General features: G+C 52.8%; 1 protein-coding gene across 2 annotated transcripts in view; it reads left to right on the top strand.

Annotated features, from left to right (window-relative positions):
• Window positions 1-18964, top strand: part of ARID3B (AT-rich interaction domain 3B) — a 54147-nt gene that overhangs the window by 8111 nt on the left and 27072 nt on the right. For both annotated transcript variants that reach the window (XM_038767166.1, XM_038767163.1), the window contains exon 2: window positions 60-646. In XM_038767166.1, coding sequence (XP_038623094.1) covers window positions 104-646 — 543 coding nt within the window. In that variant the 5' untranslated portion in view covers window positions 60-103. The remainder of the gene's footprint in view (window positions 1-59; window positions 647-18964) is intronic.

Genomic DNA, 18964 nt, shown 5'->3' with positions numbered 1-18964 from the left:
AGGAACGCCCCCCTCCCTCCGCCTGTGTCTCACCTAGGGATCCGATGATTTCTTTGCAGAGGTTTGGGGCAGTGCCCAGTCTCCCAGCCATGCCCACTGGCGGATGAAGCCCGAGGGAATGATGGAGCAGCTGCAGAAGCAGCAGCCCCCAGCCCCGCTGCAGATGGAGTCCCGAGAGAGGCAGGAACGGCAGCTGAGAGAAGCCCAGCTCCTCTACGCTCAGCAGCTGGCGGCCCAGCAGGCGATCCTGACCACCACGTCCGGCAGGGCTTCCGGCGGCCCAGCCCTGGGGCCGCTAGCCAGAGGCCCGCCGGCCACGGGAGCCCCTCGGGCCTTCGACCAGAGCAGCGTGACCTCGGAGCCCGATGACGATGAGGAGGAAGGGGGCTTAGAAGAAGAGGAAGGGGAAGGCGAGGACCCCGAGGGGATGGAGAAAGACAGCCAGGTGGCCCTGAAGTACTTCCCCACCCAGAAGGTCACCCACCTCGACTCCAGGGCGGCTCCGGCTTCCAACCCCGCTCCGGCGGCGGGGCTGCCGCGGGGGCCCCACGGGAAGGAAGGGCAGAGTAAAGACGCCCCCAGAGCGGCGCCTCCGGGCTCTCCGCCGGGACGGCCCACTTGGAACCTGGACGAGCAGCTCAAGCAGGTCAGTGGTCGCGCCGTCGTTTTGGCCCAGAGGAGAGGTGTTAGGCCGACTCCGTCTGTGGCCGCCGGTGGCCCGCCCAGGTGAGAGCCCGGCCAGTGCGTCAGCCCTCCCTTTGCCCCTCCGGGGATTAGGCCGGGAAATCCGGACACCCGAGGTCCTCTCCCGGTAGCTGACGCTGGCTCCCCGGACGATCTCGGACGAGGTATCCGAGCTCTCTGCTTCCGAAAAACGGGGCTCTTCGCCAGCTACTTGAGACGAGGTCAGGCGAGGCGAATGGGCCGAGCGTCTGGGTTTCCCCCCGGGGTTGCATTGCCCTCCGGGACTCCGCTGTACCTCGGCTGGGGCTTGGCGGGGATTCGGGTCGGGGAGTGAACGAGGAAAGGTCACGGGGCCGCAAGCGAGACCCCGCCGTGTCTCGAAAATCCGAGTCCTCTGAGTTGAGGCCTCCTGAGGGGAGATTCTTCGGCTCCCAGTATTCGGGGCAAGTGTCAAAGGCCTGACTTCACCTGGTCCCACCTCTCGTGTCACTGTCTTTTGTCGTCTTCACCAACGTGGCAACTCTGAGTGGGTAGAGTGGGGCTGGGATGCTTCCCTGTCTCATCATCCGGGGGGAGGATTCGAATCCATCCCTTCCCCGTACCCTCCCCGCGGGGCACCTGATCAGAAGCCAGCGGCAGGGCCGGAGGCAGGAGTCCCGATCCCCGAGGCCGGGGACGCCCCTTGGCCACCGGGCTAGGTACAGCCCCGGCTGATCACTCTGCTTCTTGGTCCCACCGGCGAAGGGGCAGCGGCTCCGCCCGGCGGGCAGCGGGGCCCATCTGGGGCGGCTTCCCGACAGCGCGAGGGAAGTGCCGGCGGGAGGCGGCTGGCGGGGCCGGCCGGGGGCTTGGCGGCCGGCCAGGCTCCTCTCGCACCCGGCCGTTCCTCGAAAGAGCAGCCCGCCGAGCCAGCCTCAGAGCCTTTCTTCAGGAAATGAGGCAGAGTCGGGTCAGGCCCCGAGTGCCTGGGGAAAGGCCCTTTCAGAATCGGCAGAGAGAGCGAGGGAGACGCATTGAGGGGCTGGCAGCGGGAGAGACACACAGAGAGAAGTAGCGGCAGAAGTCCCTCAGTGGGGCCCACCGAGACCCGCCTCCCGTCTCTGTCGTTCGGAGCGCTCTGGTGCCCAAGGGGACCGTTGGCCCAGTTGCTTTGCGTTCCTCTTTCCTAGCCAGTTGCCAAGCTAGTGCAGCCCACAAGCTCGAGTTCCCATTCCATCCGCCCCTTTCTTTGCCTAGAGAGCTGCTTACCCCGCGCCTGCAACTCTCCCCTCTCCGGGATCCGGACCGACCGAGAGGTCGTAGTAGACGGCCTCGATCTGAGGGAATTTGGCTGCATTTGGTTTTTAACTCCCTGTTCTGAAAAGGTCCCCTGACCCTGCTCTCTCCTCCCCGACTCTCTCTTCAGCTGGAGCTCAAGAGCCTAGATTCTCCAGTGGGGAACATGTCCCGTCTTTGCAGTCTGAGCTCACACCCCTTGTCCCGCTTCTGTTTTGTGTGGCTCCTTTTTTTGAAATGTTGTTAGCACTGCCCCTGAACCGGGCTCTGTTCTACGTACTGGTGTAGATTCAAGCTCAGCAGGTTGGACACAGTCCAAGTCCCACAGCCTTAACCCCATTTTACAGACCAGGACACCGAGGCCCAGAGAAGCAAAGTGACTTGCCTAAAGTCACCCGGCAGACAAGCGGAGGAGCCGAAATTAGAACCCAGGTCCTTCTGATTCCCAGGCCCCTGCTCTTTCCAGTAGGAGCAGAAACCATCTATTCACTCATCAGCACTGAGGCCGTCTGGCGCGCCGGGCCCCTGGGTTTGAATGCTGTTTTTAGGAGGAAGTAAATTGTGAGTGGAAGTGGCGAACAATGGCCACAGAGTTCAAAGCAGTAGCCAATTTAACTCAGTAGCCATTTTTTGTTGGTGGTTGTGGTTTCGTGTTGCTGTTTCTTTTTTTAGATAAGTGGTGATCCACAGATGAACAGGGGATCTCGGTTGGATTGCATTTTGTTGGTAGCTATTTGATTGAGAAAACTGCTAATCTGAGATGAATTTGGAAAAGGCAGTTTGTTTTTAAAAGGTTTTCAGACTCAGCAGAAGGCAGGCTAAACTTTGTCGTAGGTGGGAGGCTGCATTTAAAACTCAGGTTTCAATGCAAACCAGAAAACGCTGAGCTCCGAGGACACTTTCGCTCTGTGATCTAAATAGTTCAGCCCTTCCCGCAAAAGCCACACTTCCTGAAACAACTATTTAAGTCTCCAGAGGTGCTTTTGTAAGTGTGAATCAGGAGGTTCTCGTAGACCCAGATGCGGTGAATTGATTGTGCCTTGTGTCTCGATCTTTCTTTTCTTTTTTTTGTTCTTTTGTTGTTGTTGTTGTTGTTGCTAAACACTTATAAGGTGCCAAGCACTGGGGTAAATACAAGGTAATCAGGTTGGACACAGTCCATGTCCCACGTGGGACTTGCAGTCCTAACCCCCGTTGTACAGATGGTGATGATGGTGCTCGTTAAGCGCTTGCTGTGTGCCAAGCACCGTTCTAAGCGCTGAGGTAGATACAAGGTAATCAGGTTGTCCTATGTGGGTCTCACAGTCTTCATCCCCAGTTTACAGATGAGGTAACTGAGGCTCAGAGAAGTGAAGTGACTCACCCCAGCTCACTCAGCAGACAAGCGGCAGTGCCGGGATTAGAAACCAGGTCCTTCTGAATCCCGGGCCCGTGCTCTCTTTACCAGGTCACGCTGCTCTTTTTGGTCAACCCCAGAACAGCCCCAGAAAAGAATGGCATTTTAAAATTGGAATACCAAGACATCTGCTGGGACTCTGGGGCTTCACAGAGCACCGTGAGGGACCCTAGACTTCTCACGCTTCCTTCTAAGGTGCTCTCGGAAAATATTTGCTTCCCTACCCCGTAGCGGAGGTTCTAACGCCGGGGCGGTGGGAAGACAGACGACTTTTTGAGTCCTGCTTCCCGAGCCCCGTCAGTCTCCGTCGGCCAAGTAAATAACGGTAGATCAAGGGAACGGGCTGAAAAGCCGATCCCCTCTTGACACCGGGGTGGTAGGAGAGTCCTGTCAACACAAAGCAGATGAGCAGCGTTGACCGCTTGTTGGGGGCGAGCCAGGAGGATGGGGGAGCAGAGAGGAGAGGAAGAAAAGTTATCCAGCACCTGCATGAGGGACCAGATTAAACCAGGGCTTAAATTTAGAGAGGCAGTGTGGCCTAGTGGAACGCTCACAGGCCTGGGTGTTGGGAAGACCCAGTTTCTCATCCTGGCTCCACTCTTCTCTTGCTGGGCAAGTCAGTTTGTTTCACTGGGCCCCAGTGACCTTGTCTGGAAAACGGGTATGAAGATCGGGTGCCCCATGTGGGAAAGTGGACTGATCCAGGCTGATTATCTCTAATCTGCCCCAGCGCTTAGTTGAGTGCCTGGCAGGTAGTAAGTGTTTAACCAATACCATTTAAAAGAAGCCAAAAAAAACAACAAACCCCAAAACCAAAAGAGCTCCACTTCCCTAGGTTATGGAGAAGGTGAATCAGGGATGGGCCAATCGGATCCAGGGAGAACGGGATTTTGAAAGCGTGTGAGGCAGCGGCTGGGATGGTTGTGTTGGACCGAGCGGTCACCCCGGAGCGGGGAGTGGGCGACCCCAGGGGCAGCGGGTGGCTCGGGCTCTCCGGTCCCTGGCACCCATCAACCAGAGACCCCCGTGGAAGCCTGATGGGACCCTCCGGGCCAGACCACACTTCCCTGGCAAGGATCTCTCTCTGCAACGTGGTTTTGGAGCTCAAAGCCTTTGGGTTCTTCTAAGTTGGACAGAAATCCGCCGGGTCTCCAGAGGCCTAATTTCCCGGCCAGCCTGCGGGGTGGAATGGGAAGAATGGACCGCCGGGCCCGGCCCGGCCCGTGGCCTTCAGGGAAAGCAGATGTTCTGAGACCAGGAGAAGAAAAGGTGCCGGGTGACCTTGGGCAAGTCACGTCACTTCTCTGGGCCATAGTTCCCTCAAACTGTAAAAATGGGGGTGAATGCCGGTTCTTCCTCCTCCTTACGCTGTGAGCCCCAGGCGGGACAGGGATTGGGTCTGCCCTAATTAACTTGTACCTACCCCAGTGCTTAGAACAGTGTTAGACACATAGTAAGTGCTCAACAGATATCCTCTTCACACACTCCCCCCCAAAAAAATGTCACGGAGAGCTGTAGGTTACAGGACCTCCCCTCCTGGGGCCAGTGGATGCAGCGGGGAGGGGCCAACCCTCTGGTCACTTTTCAGGGGTGGAGGGGGAAGGTCTCTGCACTGTCCTTATGGTTTCCAAAGACAGCCAGTAGGTCCCTGTGGGGCCATGTCAGTAGAATCGGTTCTGGGAAGGAGACTTATTTGGGCTTCCCCTCCTTCCTGCTCCTCCTGCCGAGGACCTGGGTCCAGAAGAAGCAGGGAGAGAGAGTCTATTCCCAGTCGGGCCCCCCGGGTCACCCTCTGGCCGGGGTAAGGCGGGAGCCAGCTCCCTCCCCGAAGCGGTGTGCGGACAGTGCCCTGAGATCGCTGAGCATCAGGTGGGCCGAAGTGCCACCGAGGGGCTGGGGTGCTCGGCGAGGAGAGGGCCGGACCGCTTCCCCATCAGCAGGAGCCCATGCCAGTAGAAACAAGGCAGGCCCGGTGAGGGCGAAGGCCCAGTACGAGCCACGTGGGCATCAGGTGTCTCCCTGGGGAATAAGCATCTTTCCCGTATGTCCTTGTACCCCAGTTCACCACATTGGCCCTGACGGTTTCAATGCTTCCAGCACCGAGACGAGATTGAAATTAACCTTCGGTCTTCTGCCAGAAGCCACCTCTGTCCACGGAGCCTTTTGAGTCGTGGCAGCCATTTCCTTGCCCGGCCAGGGAGTTCTAAAGATGTTTTGGGAAGGGGACAGTGGACGAAATCAAAATACAGGGAGCTCTGGCTGCCTGCCTCTCCCCGTTTCCCGCCACTTAATGGAGGGAGGTGCGTCTCAAGGTATTTTTCCAGGCCTCCGACTCGGAATCGATCTCTGTTGCTTGCGTAAGCAGCGGCCCGGGATTTTCATCGGTCCCTCCTAAGGTTACAGAGGAGGGAAGGTGTGGATCTGGTAATTATAACTCTAGTCCTCCTGGTGTTTGAGTGCCTGCAGCACCGAGCAGTAATCCTGATCTTATCGGGAGGGTTTTGTAGTGCAACAGTGCCTTAGAACAGCATCTGTTTCACTTCCTGGGGCTCCTCTCCACCCACAGAAGGAATTTCTGCTGATTCCCCTATAATCCTGCCATCGCCCTGTGCATGTCTCATTAACTCTGGGCGGTGGTTAAACCCGGTGGGGGCCGGAGGGGGGGCTTCATGGCCAAAGACCTGGTAAACAGCCACCGGACAGCGTGACTGCATTGAGAGTGGGGGTTTTATATGCTGGGCTTTTTTTTTGTTTTGGGTTTTTTTTTTTAAAAACCTCAAACTGCAAAATCCAGGACGGACTGTGGCACAACCCCCAAGCCACAGGCCAACGTAAAGGCCATCCAATTGATGGAGCCCCCAGGAGTCCCAAACTGCTTTCAGAACATAGTGACAACTGAGCTCTGTTGAAGACAAGCAGTGTGGTCTGGTGGCTAGAGCACGGGCCTGGGCGGCAGAAGGACCTTGGGACCTGATTATTTTGTATCTGCCTCAGAGCGTAATACCTGTAGCAGTTGCTTAATGGACATCACAGTTATTAGTAGTAACTTCGAGGGGCAGCTCTACATTGCCTTTTAAGTGTGAGGGAATAGAAATCAATAAAATGGGGTTAAATTCCAGAATTCATACCCGATAAGCAGCATGGCTTAGTGGAAAGAGCATGGACTTGGAAGTCAGGTCGTGGGTTCTAATCCTGCTCTGCCACTTATCAGCTGTGTGAACCTGTACGTATTTACTATTCTATTTATTTTGTTAATGATGTGCCTCTAGCTGTATTTCTATTTCTTCTGATGACCTGACACCTGTCCACATGTTTTGTTTTGTTGTCTGGCTCCCCCTTCTAGACTGTGAGCCCGTTTTTGGGTAGGGACCGTCTCTATATGTTGCCAACTTGTACTTCCCAAGCGCTTAGTACAGTGCTGTGCACTCAGTAAGCGCTCAATCAATACCATTGAATGAATGAATGAATGACCTGGGTTCTAAACCTGGCTCTGCCACATGTCTGCTGTGTGTCCTTGGGCAAGTCACTTCACTTCTCTGGGCCTCACAGTTCTCTTGTCTGTCAAGTGGGGATGAAGCCTGGGAGCCCCATGCGGGACAGGGACTGTGTCCACGATTTGCTTGTATCCACCCCATCGCTTAGTACAGTGGCTGGCATGTGGTTAGTGCTGAAATGCCATTATTATTACTAATATCATCGATAGAAGCCGAACCCCTCCACCCAGAGTAGGCCACGGTGTAAACCCTCTGGGGAAGGTGGGATGGTCACCTGTTGGAGCCAGCACCCGGAGTTGTGGACCTTGGAGTTTGGAGGCTGTTAAATTTTAGACAGTAGAAAGAAAACCAGCTTGGATTTCTCTCTCTCCTCCCCCAACGCCCCAAGTCCAGAGACTCAGGGAATCAGTAGGAATTTGCCTTGGTAAGAAAGAAAAATAATAATGGTACTTGACTGTAAGCTCCTTGTGAGCAGGGAATGTCGTGTTCTCTTCCAGGAACTTAATAGTGTGCTCTGCACACAGTAATCGACTCAATAAATACTATCGAGTGATAAGCGCTTGCTGTGTGCCAGGCATTGTTCTAAGCACTGGGGTAGATACGAGCAAATCGGGCTACATTTGCCCAGAAATTGAGAGACTTGTAGAGATTAACAGGGGAGCACGGAAGCAAGTGACTTTAGGGTATGGCCTCGATTCCTCTTACCGTAGACCTTAAGGGAAGGGTTAATGGTTTGGGGGAGGAGCGGAGAATGAGAAACTGAAATTGCTTTGGACATCTGATCTGTGCTTTAATAAGATATTCCAGGTGGTCAGGGAGTAATCCTAAAATAGCCTGGACTCTTAATTGCTTTTAAAGTCAGGCTTCTGGTCTGCGGGGAGGGGCAGCCCTAAGGACCTTAGTGCTGGCCTTTGGAAGTTGGGGTTTGAGGTGTTTGGTTGTGGGTTGTAGGGTGTGTGTGTGTGGGTGTGTATTAGGTTTGTTTTTCTAGGGACACTCACACATACACACAACCCCCACCCAGATTTCTGTGTTGAATGGGGAGATATTGACAGAGTGCTCAGATTTCCTGCCTCTTCCCAGCAATGGCAAGCTGACCCCCAGCCTCTGACTTCTTCTCAGTCTACCTTTCTCCCAGCAAACATTTGAGGTCACACCTCTCGGGGGGCTCCCCCGTACCCCCGCCACAAAGACACACGGCCCAGTGGATAGAGAACTGGCTTGGGAGTCAAGAAGCGCTTGGGAAGTACAAGTTGGCAATGTATAGAGATGGTCCGTACCCAGCAGTGGGCTCACAGTCTAGAAGGGGGAGATAGAGAACAAAACAAAACAAATTAACAAAATAAAATAAATAGAATAAATATGTACAAATAAAATAAATAGAGTAATAAATGCATACAAACATATACATATATACAGGTGCTGTGGGGAGGGGAAGGAGGTAAGGCGGGGGGGATGGGGAGGATGATGAGGGGGAGAGGCTCTGCCTCTTGTCTGCTGTGTGACCTTGGCCAAGTCCCTTCAGTTCTGTGGGCCTCAGTCACCTCATCTAGAAAACGGGGATGAAGACTGTGGGCCCCACATGAGACACGGACTCTGTCCATGTATCTACTCTAGGGCTTAGTACAGCACCTGGTACTAAATAAGCGCTTAATAAATACCATATACAAAAAAGTTATGGCCTGGGAGTCCAGGAGTTCTGTTTTCAGCTATCCCATTTTCTCACTGGGGGTTCAAGAATTGGGAACTGTAGACTCTCTCAGCTTCAGTTTGCCCATCTGGAAAATGGGGAAAATCCTCAATCTTGGGATGTCTTGAGGAATAAATAATCACTGAATTTACTGCCCATCCCCCCCGACACACACACGCACACCCAAAAAGGGCACTTAAATGATAAAAGAAAGAGGCCTGGTGTTTTCTTTGAGATGCTTATTTTATAGTAAAGCACTAATGAGACTAACTGTTTTCCAAAGCATTCCTTATTCAGAGGGCTCTCCCTAGGTCTTAGTGTTATTTCCTCCAGTAGCTCTCCCATTGCCCGGTGGGAAAGGTGTTGATTTCTCCAAGTGTTGCTGCTAATGCAGTGTGAGCTTCTCCCAGCTGCTGTGCTTGGGGCGATTGGTCTTTCTCCCCTGCAAAGTAGAGTTTTGAGGGGAGCTGACCCCTTTGACCTCCAGGTCAGGTGATTTATAAAATCAAGAAGCCCGTTATTATTTCGCTGGTTCCAGGCTGGAGGGTCCTGGCCCGTAGCAGGGAGATGAGGGAAGGGAGGATTGACACCTTCCTCCAGTCCCATGTCTGTCTCCCCCTCTAGACTGTAAGCTCCTTGTGGACAGGGAATCTGTCTACAGACGCTGTACCGTACCCTCCCGTGCGCTCAGTAGAGCGCTCCGCACACAGTACATGCTCAATAAATGCCATCGATGATGGTGCTATCATTTGAGCAGAGACCTGGTGGTTGTCGGGTAATAATAATAATAATAATGGCATTTATTAAGCACTTACTATGTGCAAAGCACTGTTCTGAGTGCTGGGGAAGATACAAGGTGATCAGGTTGTCCCACGGGGGGCTCACAGTCTTAATCCAGGAGGATTCCCAGATTGAGCCCCCTCTTTCCTCGCCCTACCTCTTTCCCCTCCCCACAACACCTGTATATATGTATATATGTTTGTACGTATTAATTACTCTATTTTATTTGTACATATTTATTTTGTCAATATGTTTTGTTTTGTTCTCTGTCTCCCCCTTCTAGACTGTGAGCCCGCTGTTGGGTAGGGACCGTCTCTATATGTTGCCAACTTGGACTTCCCAAGGGCTTATTACAGTGCTCTGCACACAGTAAGCGCTTAATAAATATGATTGAATGAATGAATGAATTAATCCCCATTTTACAGATGAGGGAACTGAGGCTCAGAGAAGTTAAGTTGACTCGCCCAAAGTCACACAGCTGACAAGTGGCGGCGCTGGAATTTGAATCCATGACCTCTGACTCCAAAGCCCGGGCTCTTTCCACCGAGCCACACTGCTTCTCTATGCAAAATGAGCGAGCGAGCCCCCCCAGTCTGGAGCTGGAGCCGGAGAGCTGAAGGAGGCCCGGGAAACTGGATCTTCTGGACTGAGGCTAGCAAGTGGCTTCCTCCCACTAACAACCTCCAGGCTCCCTAGGTGGAGGGGGCATTCTGTGGGCAGTCCCGCTACGACAAGGGTTGCCATCACACCATTTGGACATTCATTCATCGCTGGTACTCATTGAGCGCTTACTATGTGCGGAGCACTTGGGAAAAGTACAATACAACATTTAACAACAGAGAAGCAGCATAGCATAGTGGCTAGAACATGGGCCTGGGGTCAGAAGGTCATGGGTTCTAATCCCGGCTCCTCCACTTATCTTCTGTGTGACCCTGGGCAAGTCACTTCACTTCTCTGCACCTCAGTCGCCTCATCTGTAAAATGGGGAGCGAGATTGTGAGCCCCACATGGGACTGTGTCCAACCCAATATGCTTGCACCCACCCCAGCGCTTATACAGCGCCTGGCACATAGTAAGCGGTTAACAAATGCCATAATTATTACATTCCCCGCCCACAACGAGTTTACAGTCTATGGGGAGGGGAGACAGACATCAATACAAATACATAAAATTACAGCTTTGTACATAGGTGCTGTGGGGCTGGGAGAAGGGAAGAGCAAAGGGAGAAAGGGCAATTCAGAAGGGAGTGGAAGATGAGGAAAAGTGGGACAGTCTGGGAAGGCCTCTTGGAGCAGATAATAATAATGATAATGGCATTTGTTAAGCACTTACTATGTGCAAAGCAATGTTCTAAGCGCTGGGGAGGTTACAAGGTGATCAGGTTGTCCCACGGGGGGGCTCACCGTCTTAATCCCCATTTTATAGATAAGGGAACTGAGGCCCAGAGAAGTGAAGTGACTTACCCAAAGTCACACAGCTGGCAAGTGGCCGAGCTGGGATTTGAACCCCTGACCTCTGACTCCAAAGCCCGTGCTCTTTCCACCCAGCCACGCTGCTTCTCTATGAAGATGTGCCTTCAATAAGGCTTTAAAGGTGTGGGAGAATAATTGTCTTATCGGATTTGAGGGGGGTAGGATGTTCCAGGCCAAAGGCAGGATGTGGGCCAGAGGTCGGGGGTGAGACAGGTGAGGCCCAGTGAGAAGGTTAGCACCAGAGGAGCAAAATGTGTGGGCTGGATTGTAGAAGGGGACAAGGTGATGGAGAGCTTTAAAGCCAATGGTGAGGAGTTTTTGTTTGATACAGAGGTAGATGGGCAACCACTGGAGTCATTCCAGGGTATTTTTCGAGCGCTTACCAAGTGCGGAGCGCTGAACTTGGGAGGAGATTATACAATCGAGCGGGTCGATATAGTCCTGGCCCTCAAAGAGATGACGGTCTAGGGACCCGGTGGAAGGATTAGGGAACGATCCTCCGCCAGCTCCAATCTGTTCCGTTTGCCATCCACAAGTTGGCTCCAGTCAGTTTGGGGGCGGAAGAGCCAGTTTTGCGTCTGGGCGCAGCATCAGCCGAGGCCCGATAGGCCGCTGAGCTTCCCGGGCTCGGCCCCGGCCTTTCTGGGCCGTTGGGTACGTGGGCCCGTGCTTAGTACAGTGCTCCGCACACAGTAAGTGCTCAGTAAATACCACTGATGGCCGACGATGGTGATGGCGTTTCTGCAACTCCCCAGGATTTACAATGCTCTAAACATTGGACGGTAATACCGAGAAGCAGTGTGGCCTAGTGGATAGAGCGTGGGCCTGGACATCAGAAGGGCTAATCCCAGCTCTGCCACTCGACTGCTGCGTGACCCTGGACAAGTCACTTCACTTCTCTGGGCTTCAGTTCCTTTATCTGTAAAACGGGGATTAAGACAGTGAGCCCCATGTGGGACAGGGACTGTGTGTCCCCCAGTGCTTAGTACAGTGCCTGACACAGAGTAAACGCTTAACAAACTCCACAGTTATTACTGTTATTACTATAGTAAATACAGCATGACAAAGAGATAAAGCATTCTGGTTGTGGAGGACGTAAGAGTCCAGGCACTCCTCAGGCTTACAACACAATCGGCTCCTGAAAACGGCACCGAGCCGCAGTGGACGTTGCGGTCAACTTCCCCAGGAGGGACCGGTTCCCCATTTTGACCCAAATGACCCAGAGTGGGGTTCTCAGATTAATTCTAGCAGAGCCCCATAGTTACATTAGCATGTTGCTCTTGCGAAAGGCAGCCGACTGGTAAAATGGACGGGGCCCCCCTCCCCGGTGACTCCCTTCCTCCAGCTGTCAGCACCTTCCCTCTCCCGAATCACAGTGCCACTAGCGCTTTTTAAACTTCCCCCTTTTATCTCCCCCCCCCCATCACACACAGAGACATACACACACCCCGCTGATTTCAAAACAGCCTCTCCATTTCCCCGCAGCCCCCCACGCACGGGGGGTACCCACCCTAATGCCGGCAAGGTGGCCGGCGCCGACGAGTCAAAACCCACATGTCGCCAGGCGGGGACCAAGAGGCAGATTTGTTCATCCAAACTCACTAGGGCTTCCCGACTAGAAATCTGGACGGAAAACCCGGCAGTCGTGTTGGGGTCGCCCAGTGCCCCCTGCCCCAACCCGTCGATCCCCAGGGAAACGTCCATCACTCCGACGTGACCTTCCCATAACACGCTGCTCATCGAGAACAGAGCGGCCTTTACCTTCTGGCTCCTTTCATTATCTGGGGGGCTTTTACCTAATCAAAACATTCTCCGGAGAGGGGGCGGGGGGCTCAGGGGGCCACGGTAGCTACAAGCCGTCAGCTACTGCTTGGGATTCGGAGAGTGTTTGTGTCAGGGGCCTCCGGTGAGGTCCAAGATTTATGAAGAGGGCAGAAAGCCCACAGGAAGTATAACTAGCCCTGAGGGACCTTTTGGGGGCTGGGCTATCACTGGCCTCCCCCTCCTACCCTTTCAGGGTTGTCCGGTCCTCCTTTCAGTCGTATTTATGGAGTGCTTACCGTGTGCAGAGCACCGGACTAAGCGCTTGGGAGAGTAAGAGAAGCAGCTTGGCTCAGAGGAAAGAGCTCGGGCTTTGGAGTCAGAGGTTATGGGTTCAAATCCCAGCTGCGCCAGTTAGCTGTGTGACTTTGAGCAAGTCACTTCTCTGTGCCTCAGTTCCCTCATCTGTAAAATGGGGATGAAGACTGTGAGCCCCCTGTGGGACAACCTGATCACCTTGTAACCTCCCCAGCGCTTAGAACAGTGCTTAGAACAGTAGTATTATTATTACTACGGTACAACAATAAACAGACACATTCCCTGCTCCTGTCAGCAAGGCATCAAAGCGTGTGCCTTTCCATGTCCTCAGGGTTGTGCTTTGCCATTGTCCGAGGGCCAGGTGAGCCAGAGCCTCCTCTTGATGTCCACATTATGTCCCCAAAGAGCAGTCAAGAGCAGGGTCCCTGGCCCCCACGTCCATTTTCCGAGCCCCGAGTTCCCGACCGGTCCCTCCTTGGCTCACGTCGACCGGGACGTAATTCAGTCCCTGCCACGCGGTGATGCTCCTCACGGTTGCCACGATTAGTAGTCCCACTGGCCAAAGAGGAGAGCCAGGACAGGCGTGAGGTTCCGGAGGAAAACCGCAAAGCAGGGGGGCTTAGTGGCTAATAAATAATAATAAAATAATAATGGCACTTATTAAGTGCTTACTATGTGCAAAGCACTGTTCTAAGCGCTGGGGAGGTTATAAGGTGATGAGGTTATCCCAAGGGGCTCACAGGCTTAATCCCCATTTTACAGATGAGGGAACTGAGGCCCAGAGAAGTTAAGTGACTAACCCAAAGTCACACAGCTGACAAGTGGTGGAGCCTGGATATGAACCCCTGACCTCTGACTCCAAAGCCCGGGCACTTTCCATTGGGCCACGCTGTGCTTGGGCCTGGGAAGCAGAGATCCTGGGTTCTCATCCCAGCTCTGCCATTTGCCTGTTATATATCCTTGGACAAGTCACTTCACTGGGCCTTGGTTACCTCCGGGAAAATGGGGATTAAATCCTCCTCCCTCCCACTTAGACTGTCAACTCCTTGTGGGACAGGGACGGAGCGTTCAACACGATGAAATTGTATGTACCCCAGTGCTTTGAACAGTGCTTGACACACAAAGCCTAACAAATATCATATCAAACCCGCGTTCAACCTGATAAAGTTGTATCTACCCCAGTGCTTTTAACAGTGCTTGATACGTAGTCAAAGCCTAACAAATATATCAAACCCGCATTCAACCTGATGAAGTTATATCTACCCCAGCGCTTAGAATAGAGAAGCAGCGTGGCTCAGTGGAAAGAGCCCCGGGCTTTGGAGTCAGAGGTCATGGGTTCAAATCCTGCCTCCGCCAATTGTCAGCTGTGTGACTGGGCAAGTCACTTCTCTGGGCCCCAGTTACCTCATCTGTAAAATGGGGGTTAAGACTGTGAGCCCCCCGTGGGGCAACCTGATCACCTTGTAACCTCCCCAGCGCTTAGAACAGTGCTTTGCACAGAGTAAGCGCTTAATAAATGCCATTATTATTATAACAGTGCTTGACCCATAGTAAAAGCATAACACATATCATAACGAATCTGCCCGTAGTACAGTGCAGAGTGCTTAATAAATGCAATTACTGCTCCTCCACCCCTCTTCCCCCCCACGAACAGTGTTTTAGCCCTGAGGAAAGCATTTACTCCTCCTGCCATAAGACAAGGAGGGAATGTTCTGACTTGTCTGGGGAGATGGGTTAAACAATGGGATCATTTAAAGGTTCCATTTAGTTCCTGCTGATCTCCGGGGGCTTGATAGTCACTGTGATTAGGGAGCTGGCTAATGGCATTGCAAGTTAAAATCCTATCTAAGCTCTTTAAGAAGTTTGCACTCTGAGGGCTCTCCAGGCCTGACCTGTCTTGGGTGGGAGGCCTGGGGTGGAGACGAGCCTCTGAATCCTCAGTCAATCAATCAATCAGTCGTATTTATTGAGCGCTTACTGTGTGCAGAGCACTGTACTAAGCCCTTGGGAAGTACAAGTTGGCAACAGTCCCCGATGAAGGCACCCCGGGTGGTTTCATCTGTTTCCCACTGCTCATTTTGGCCCTTCCCGGCTGAGCGTTCACACATACATGCTGCTTTTCACATGCATACTCACCCATCTCACACATGCATGTTTGTTTTGTACTCCCAGCTCACGCAAGGCACACTCTGTTGTGCCTCTTCCTCCCCCTTGCCTCCTGCTGAAAGAGTTCAGCGTATGGATTCTGCTCCGTCAAACCCAGCTGAGTGTTAACTGGCTTCAGATTGAACTTCCTGGAGCAGCTGGAGGTTACTGTAATTAGCCAAAAGCTGCCTTTTAATCTCCCTCTCAGGGAGGAATACACAGATGAAGCCTCCTGCGAACAAAACCCCGGGTTCAGCTCTCCGACTTGGGAATCGACCTGCCGCAATAAACAGCTGACATAACAGAAGCGGCAATAATCCCCCATTAAACGTCTTTCCGCTGATGGGGGCTCACTGGGAAATTGACTTTCCAGCAGGAATTACTGGCTGAAACGAATTAGGTCGGCCCACGGCTCTGTTTGAAAGGGAGAATGAAACGCCGCCTGGTTTTGCTGACGGGCGCTGTTTATCTTTATATTTCAGTGGGTTGGCCACAACCGGGTGACTCCGGGGTTCTGGATCTGAAAACGATTCTACCTGAGATGCAGTCGGGGTCGATTCTCCTCTTCTCCCCCTCCTCTTCCCCATTGGGTCGTTAGCTCTCCTGAGGCCGGGAGGGGGTCTGGGGCCAAATGGGCAGGCCTGGTGGATCAGTCAGTGGCATCGGTTGAACACTTAATATGTGCAAGGCATTGTACTAAGCGCTCGGGAGAGCGCTGGCCTCTCCGTGAGCGAGTCAAGGAGCCACCGGGGCACGGTTTGCGTCGCCAACTGGGCCGTTTTCCTTGCCCTCTTCCTGCCACCGACCCGTCCGCCGGCTAACCCGCCGCTGCCAGAAGAATTAGAACACCTCTCCAAAGCTTACCACTTCATCCCGGGAAAATCCAAACTAGTGGAATCGGGCAGTGGCTATCGGCTCCAGGTTGGACCACCCCAGACCTCGTGTCATCCATCCATCTATCCCGGAAGACCAAAGGCCCAGCTTCGTGTATGTTCTTTGCACTTCCTAGCTCACCCCAGACATCCACTACATGTTAATGATAATTGTGGCATTTGTTAAACCTTTACTATGTGCTTGGCACCGTACTAAGCACTGGGATAGATACAGGATCATCGGGTGCCACATGGAACTCACAGTCTTAGTAGGAAGGAGGACGGATTTTGAGTGCCCACCTTGCAGGTGAGGGGACTGAGACCCAGAGAAGTGAAGTGACTTGACCAGTGTCACACAGCGAGTACGTGGCAGAGGTGGGATGAGAACCCAGGTCCCCTGACTCCCAGCCCTGTGCTCTTTTTTTCTAGGCTTCATCGAAATCCAAAGTCAGTGACTTTCTACTCTTTCCCCCTCGGGTCTTCAGTCTTCCCCCAGACCGTGCTGTTTCATTTGTTGTAGAGTCATTTGCTTAGCTAGATGGACTCAGGTATTTTAGCTCCCCTAATGAAAATGAACTTTTCACCTCTGTGCAACAGCGCTTCACCATTCCCTTGGGCGAGATACGGATTCACTGGCACTTCCCATTCCCGGGCGGGGGCTTCTGGTTGTTGGGTTAGCTAGGCAGCGGCCTGAGTAATGATAATCCGGGGATGTGTTAGGCGTTCCCCCCGTGCCAAGCACTGTAGTAAGCGCTGGGGCAGATACAAAATAATCCAGTCAGACACCGTCCCTGTCCCACATGGGGCTCACAGGCTAAGGGGGAAGGAGAACAGGAATTTCATCCCCATTTTGCTGACGAGGAAGCTGAAGCCAAGCGAAATTGTGGGTCGTGTCCAAAGTCACACAGCACGCAGTTTAATAAGACTCAGAAGGCAGGGAAGTGATGGTCTGTCAGTCGACGGATCGTATTTCTTGAGCGTTTACTGTATGCAGAGCGCTGTGTACTGAACGCACAGCTGGGCTTGGAAGCCAGGTCCTCCAACTTCCAGGCTCGGGTTCTTTCCACTAGGCCACACTGCTTCCCAAGGTAGCATCCTTCTACCCGCCGGTCTCTTCGCCCAGTGCCTCAGCCCATCCCGCGAGTTGGAGCCTGTAATCAGGGAACACAACTCTCTCTGAGGAAGATGGAGGGGTAACAGGACAGACGCAGAGAGAGCGGCTCTCCTCAGATCCAGACTCCGGACCCTTCTGGCCTTCATCCGTGGGGTCTCCAAAGCCCAGAAGTGATCACGTTATAGCTAAGTTGGAAACCCTGCTCCGCTCCCACTTCCTTGGATTTTCTTGAACTTCCCCTCTAACGAAGATGCAGAAACACAGAACTAGAGAAGCAGCGTGGCTCAGTGGAAAGAGCCCGGGCTTTGGAGTCAGAAGTCATGGGTTCAAATCCCGGCTCCGCCACTTGTCAGCTGGGTGACTTTGGGCGAGTCACTTAACTTCTCTGGGCCTCAGTTACCTCATCTGTAAAATAGGAATGAAGACTGTGAGCCCCCTGTGGGACAATCTGATCACCTTGTAACCTCCCCAGCGCTTAGAACAGTGCTTTGCACATAGTAACCACTTAACAAATGCCATTATTATTACTATTATTATTAATTGTGTGACTGAGAGATTTCACTGTGGCGGTCAGCTCAAAGGCCTTTTTATTGTCACGCTAATCGACAGCATCTTCCCCAATAAAGTAAGATACGCATGTAATGTGTTTTGAGGGTAGGGATGTCTCTAGTCCCACCGCCCCACATCATAGGATGAGAAAGGGAACCGTGCCGTGAGAGGACCGCCCAAGCCCATCCCGGGCCTGCTCTTGCTCCCCGACTGCAGATTTGGAGACAGGATCCAGAAGCCCAGGATCCGAGCCGAAGGGAGGGACCGGAGTTCTCATTCCGGCTCCCTCACTTTTTTTGTGTGTGACCTGGGGTGAGTCACTTCAGCAGTCCACCACCTTTCATTCATTCAGTCTTATTTATTGAGCACTTACTGTGTGCAGAGCACTGTACTGAGCGCTTGGGAAGTACAAGTAGCATGGGAGAAGCACCGTGGCTCAGTGGAAAGAGCCCGGGCTTTGTAGCCATTCATTCATTCATTCATACAGTCATATTTATTGAGCACTTACTGTGTGCAGAGCACTGTACTAAGCGCTTGAGAAGTACAAGTTGGCAACATATAGAGACGGTCCCTACCCAACAGCGGGCTCACAGTCTAGAAAAGCACTGAATGTATGGGCTTGGGCGGTCCTCTCGCGGCACGGTTCCCTTTCTCATCCCATGATGTGGGGCGGTGAGACTAGAGACATTCCTACCCATTCCTGCCCTGAGAGACATTCTCAGGTGGACAGAACCGTCTGGGAGCCACTTCTGACACCGGGGTCAGAGACCTGGGGGGAGGCATCAACCCCTCCCCTTTCCCCCTGCACTGCAGACACCAAGCCTTCGGTGGTTAATAATGATGAGAGTAATAACAGCGGTCTTAAGTTCATTCAGTTGTATTTATTGAGCGCTTACTGTGTGCAGAGCACTGTACTAAGCGCTTGGGAGGTACAGATCGGCAACATATAAAGACGGTCCCTACCCAACAACAGGCTAACAGTCTAGAAGGGGTAGACAGACAACAAAACAAAAGAAGTAATACAAGTGCATGGTGCATTTAATTCATTATACTCATACACCATAGTAAAAAAAAGGCCATATACACGAAGAGAAAATAATCAGGTTGGAAACAGTCCCTGTCCCACATGGGGCTCACAGTCTTTATCCCCATTTTACAGATGAAGTAACTGAGACCTAGAGAATAATAATAATAGTAGTAGTATTTGTTAAAGGCATAGTATGTACCAAACACTGTTCCAAGCTCCGAGGTAGATTCAAGTTACTCAGGTTGGACAGTCTCTGTCCCATGTAGGGCTCACAGCGTGAATCCCCATTTTCCAGATGAGGGCACTGAGGCCCAGAGAAGTGCAATGACTTAGAGCTTACAATGGGCCAAGCACTGCACTAAACCTGGGGTAGGTCCAAGATCATCA

This window comes from Tachyglossus aculeatus, chromosome 26 (genome assembly GCF_015852505.1).
Source record: "Tachyglossus aculeatus isolate mTacAcu1 chromosome 26, mTacAcu1.pri, whole genome shotgun sequence".
Classification (NCBI taxonomy): Eukaryota; Metazoa; Chordata; class Mammalia; order Monotremata; family Tachyglossidae; genus Tachyglossus; species Tachyglossus aculeatus.
This window is presented reverse-complemented; position numbering and strand designations above follow the sequence as displayed.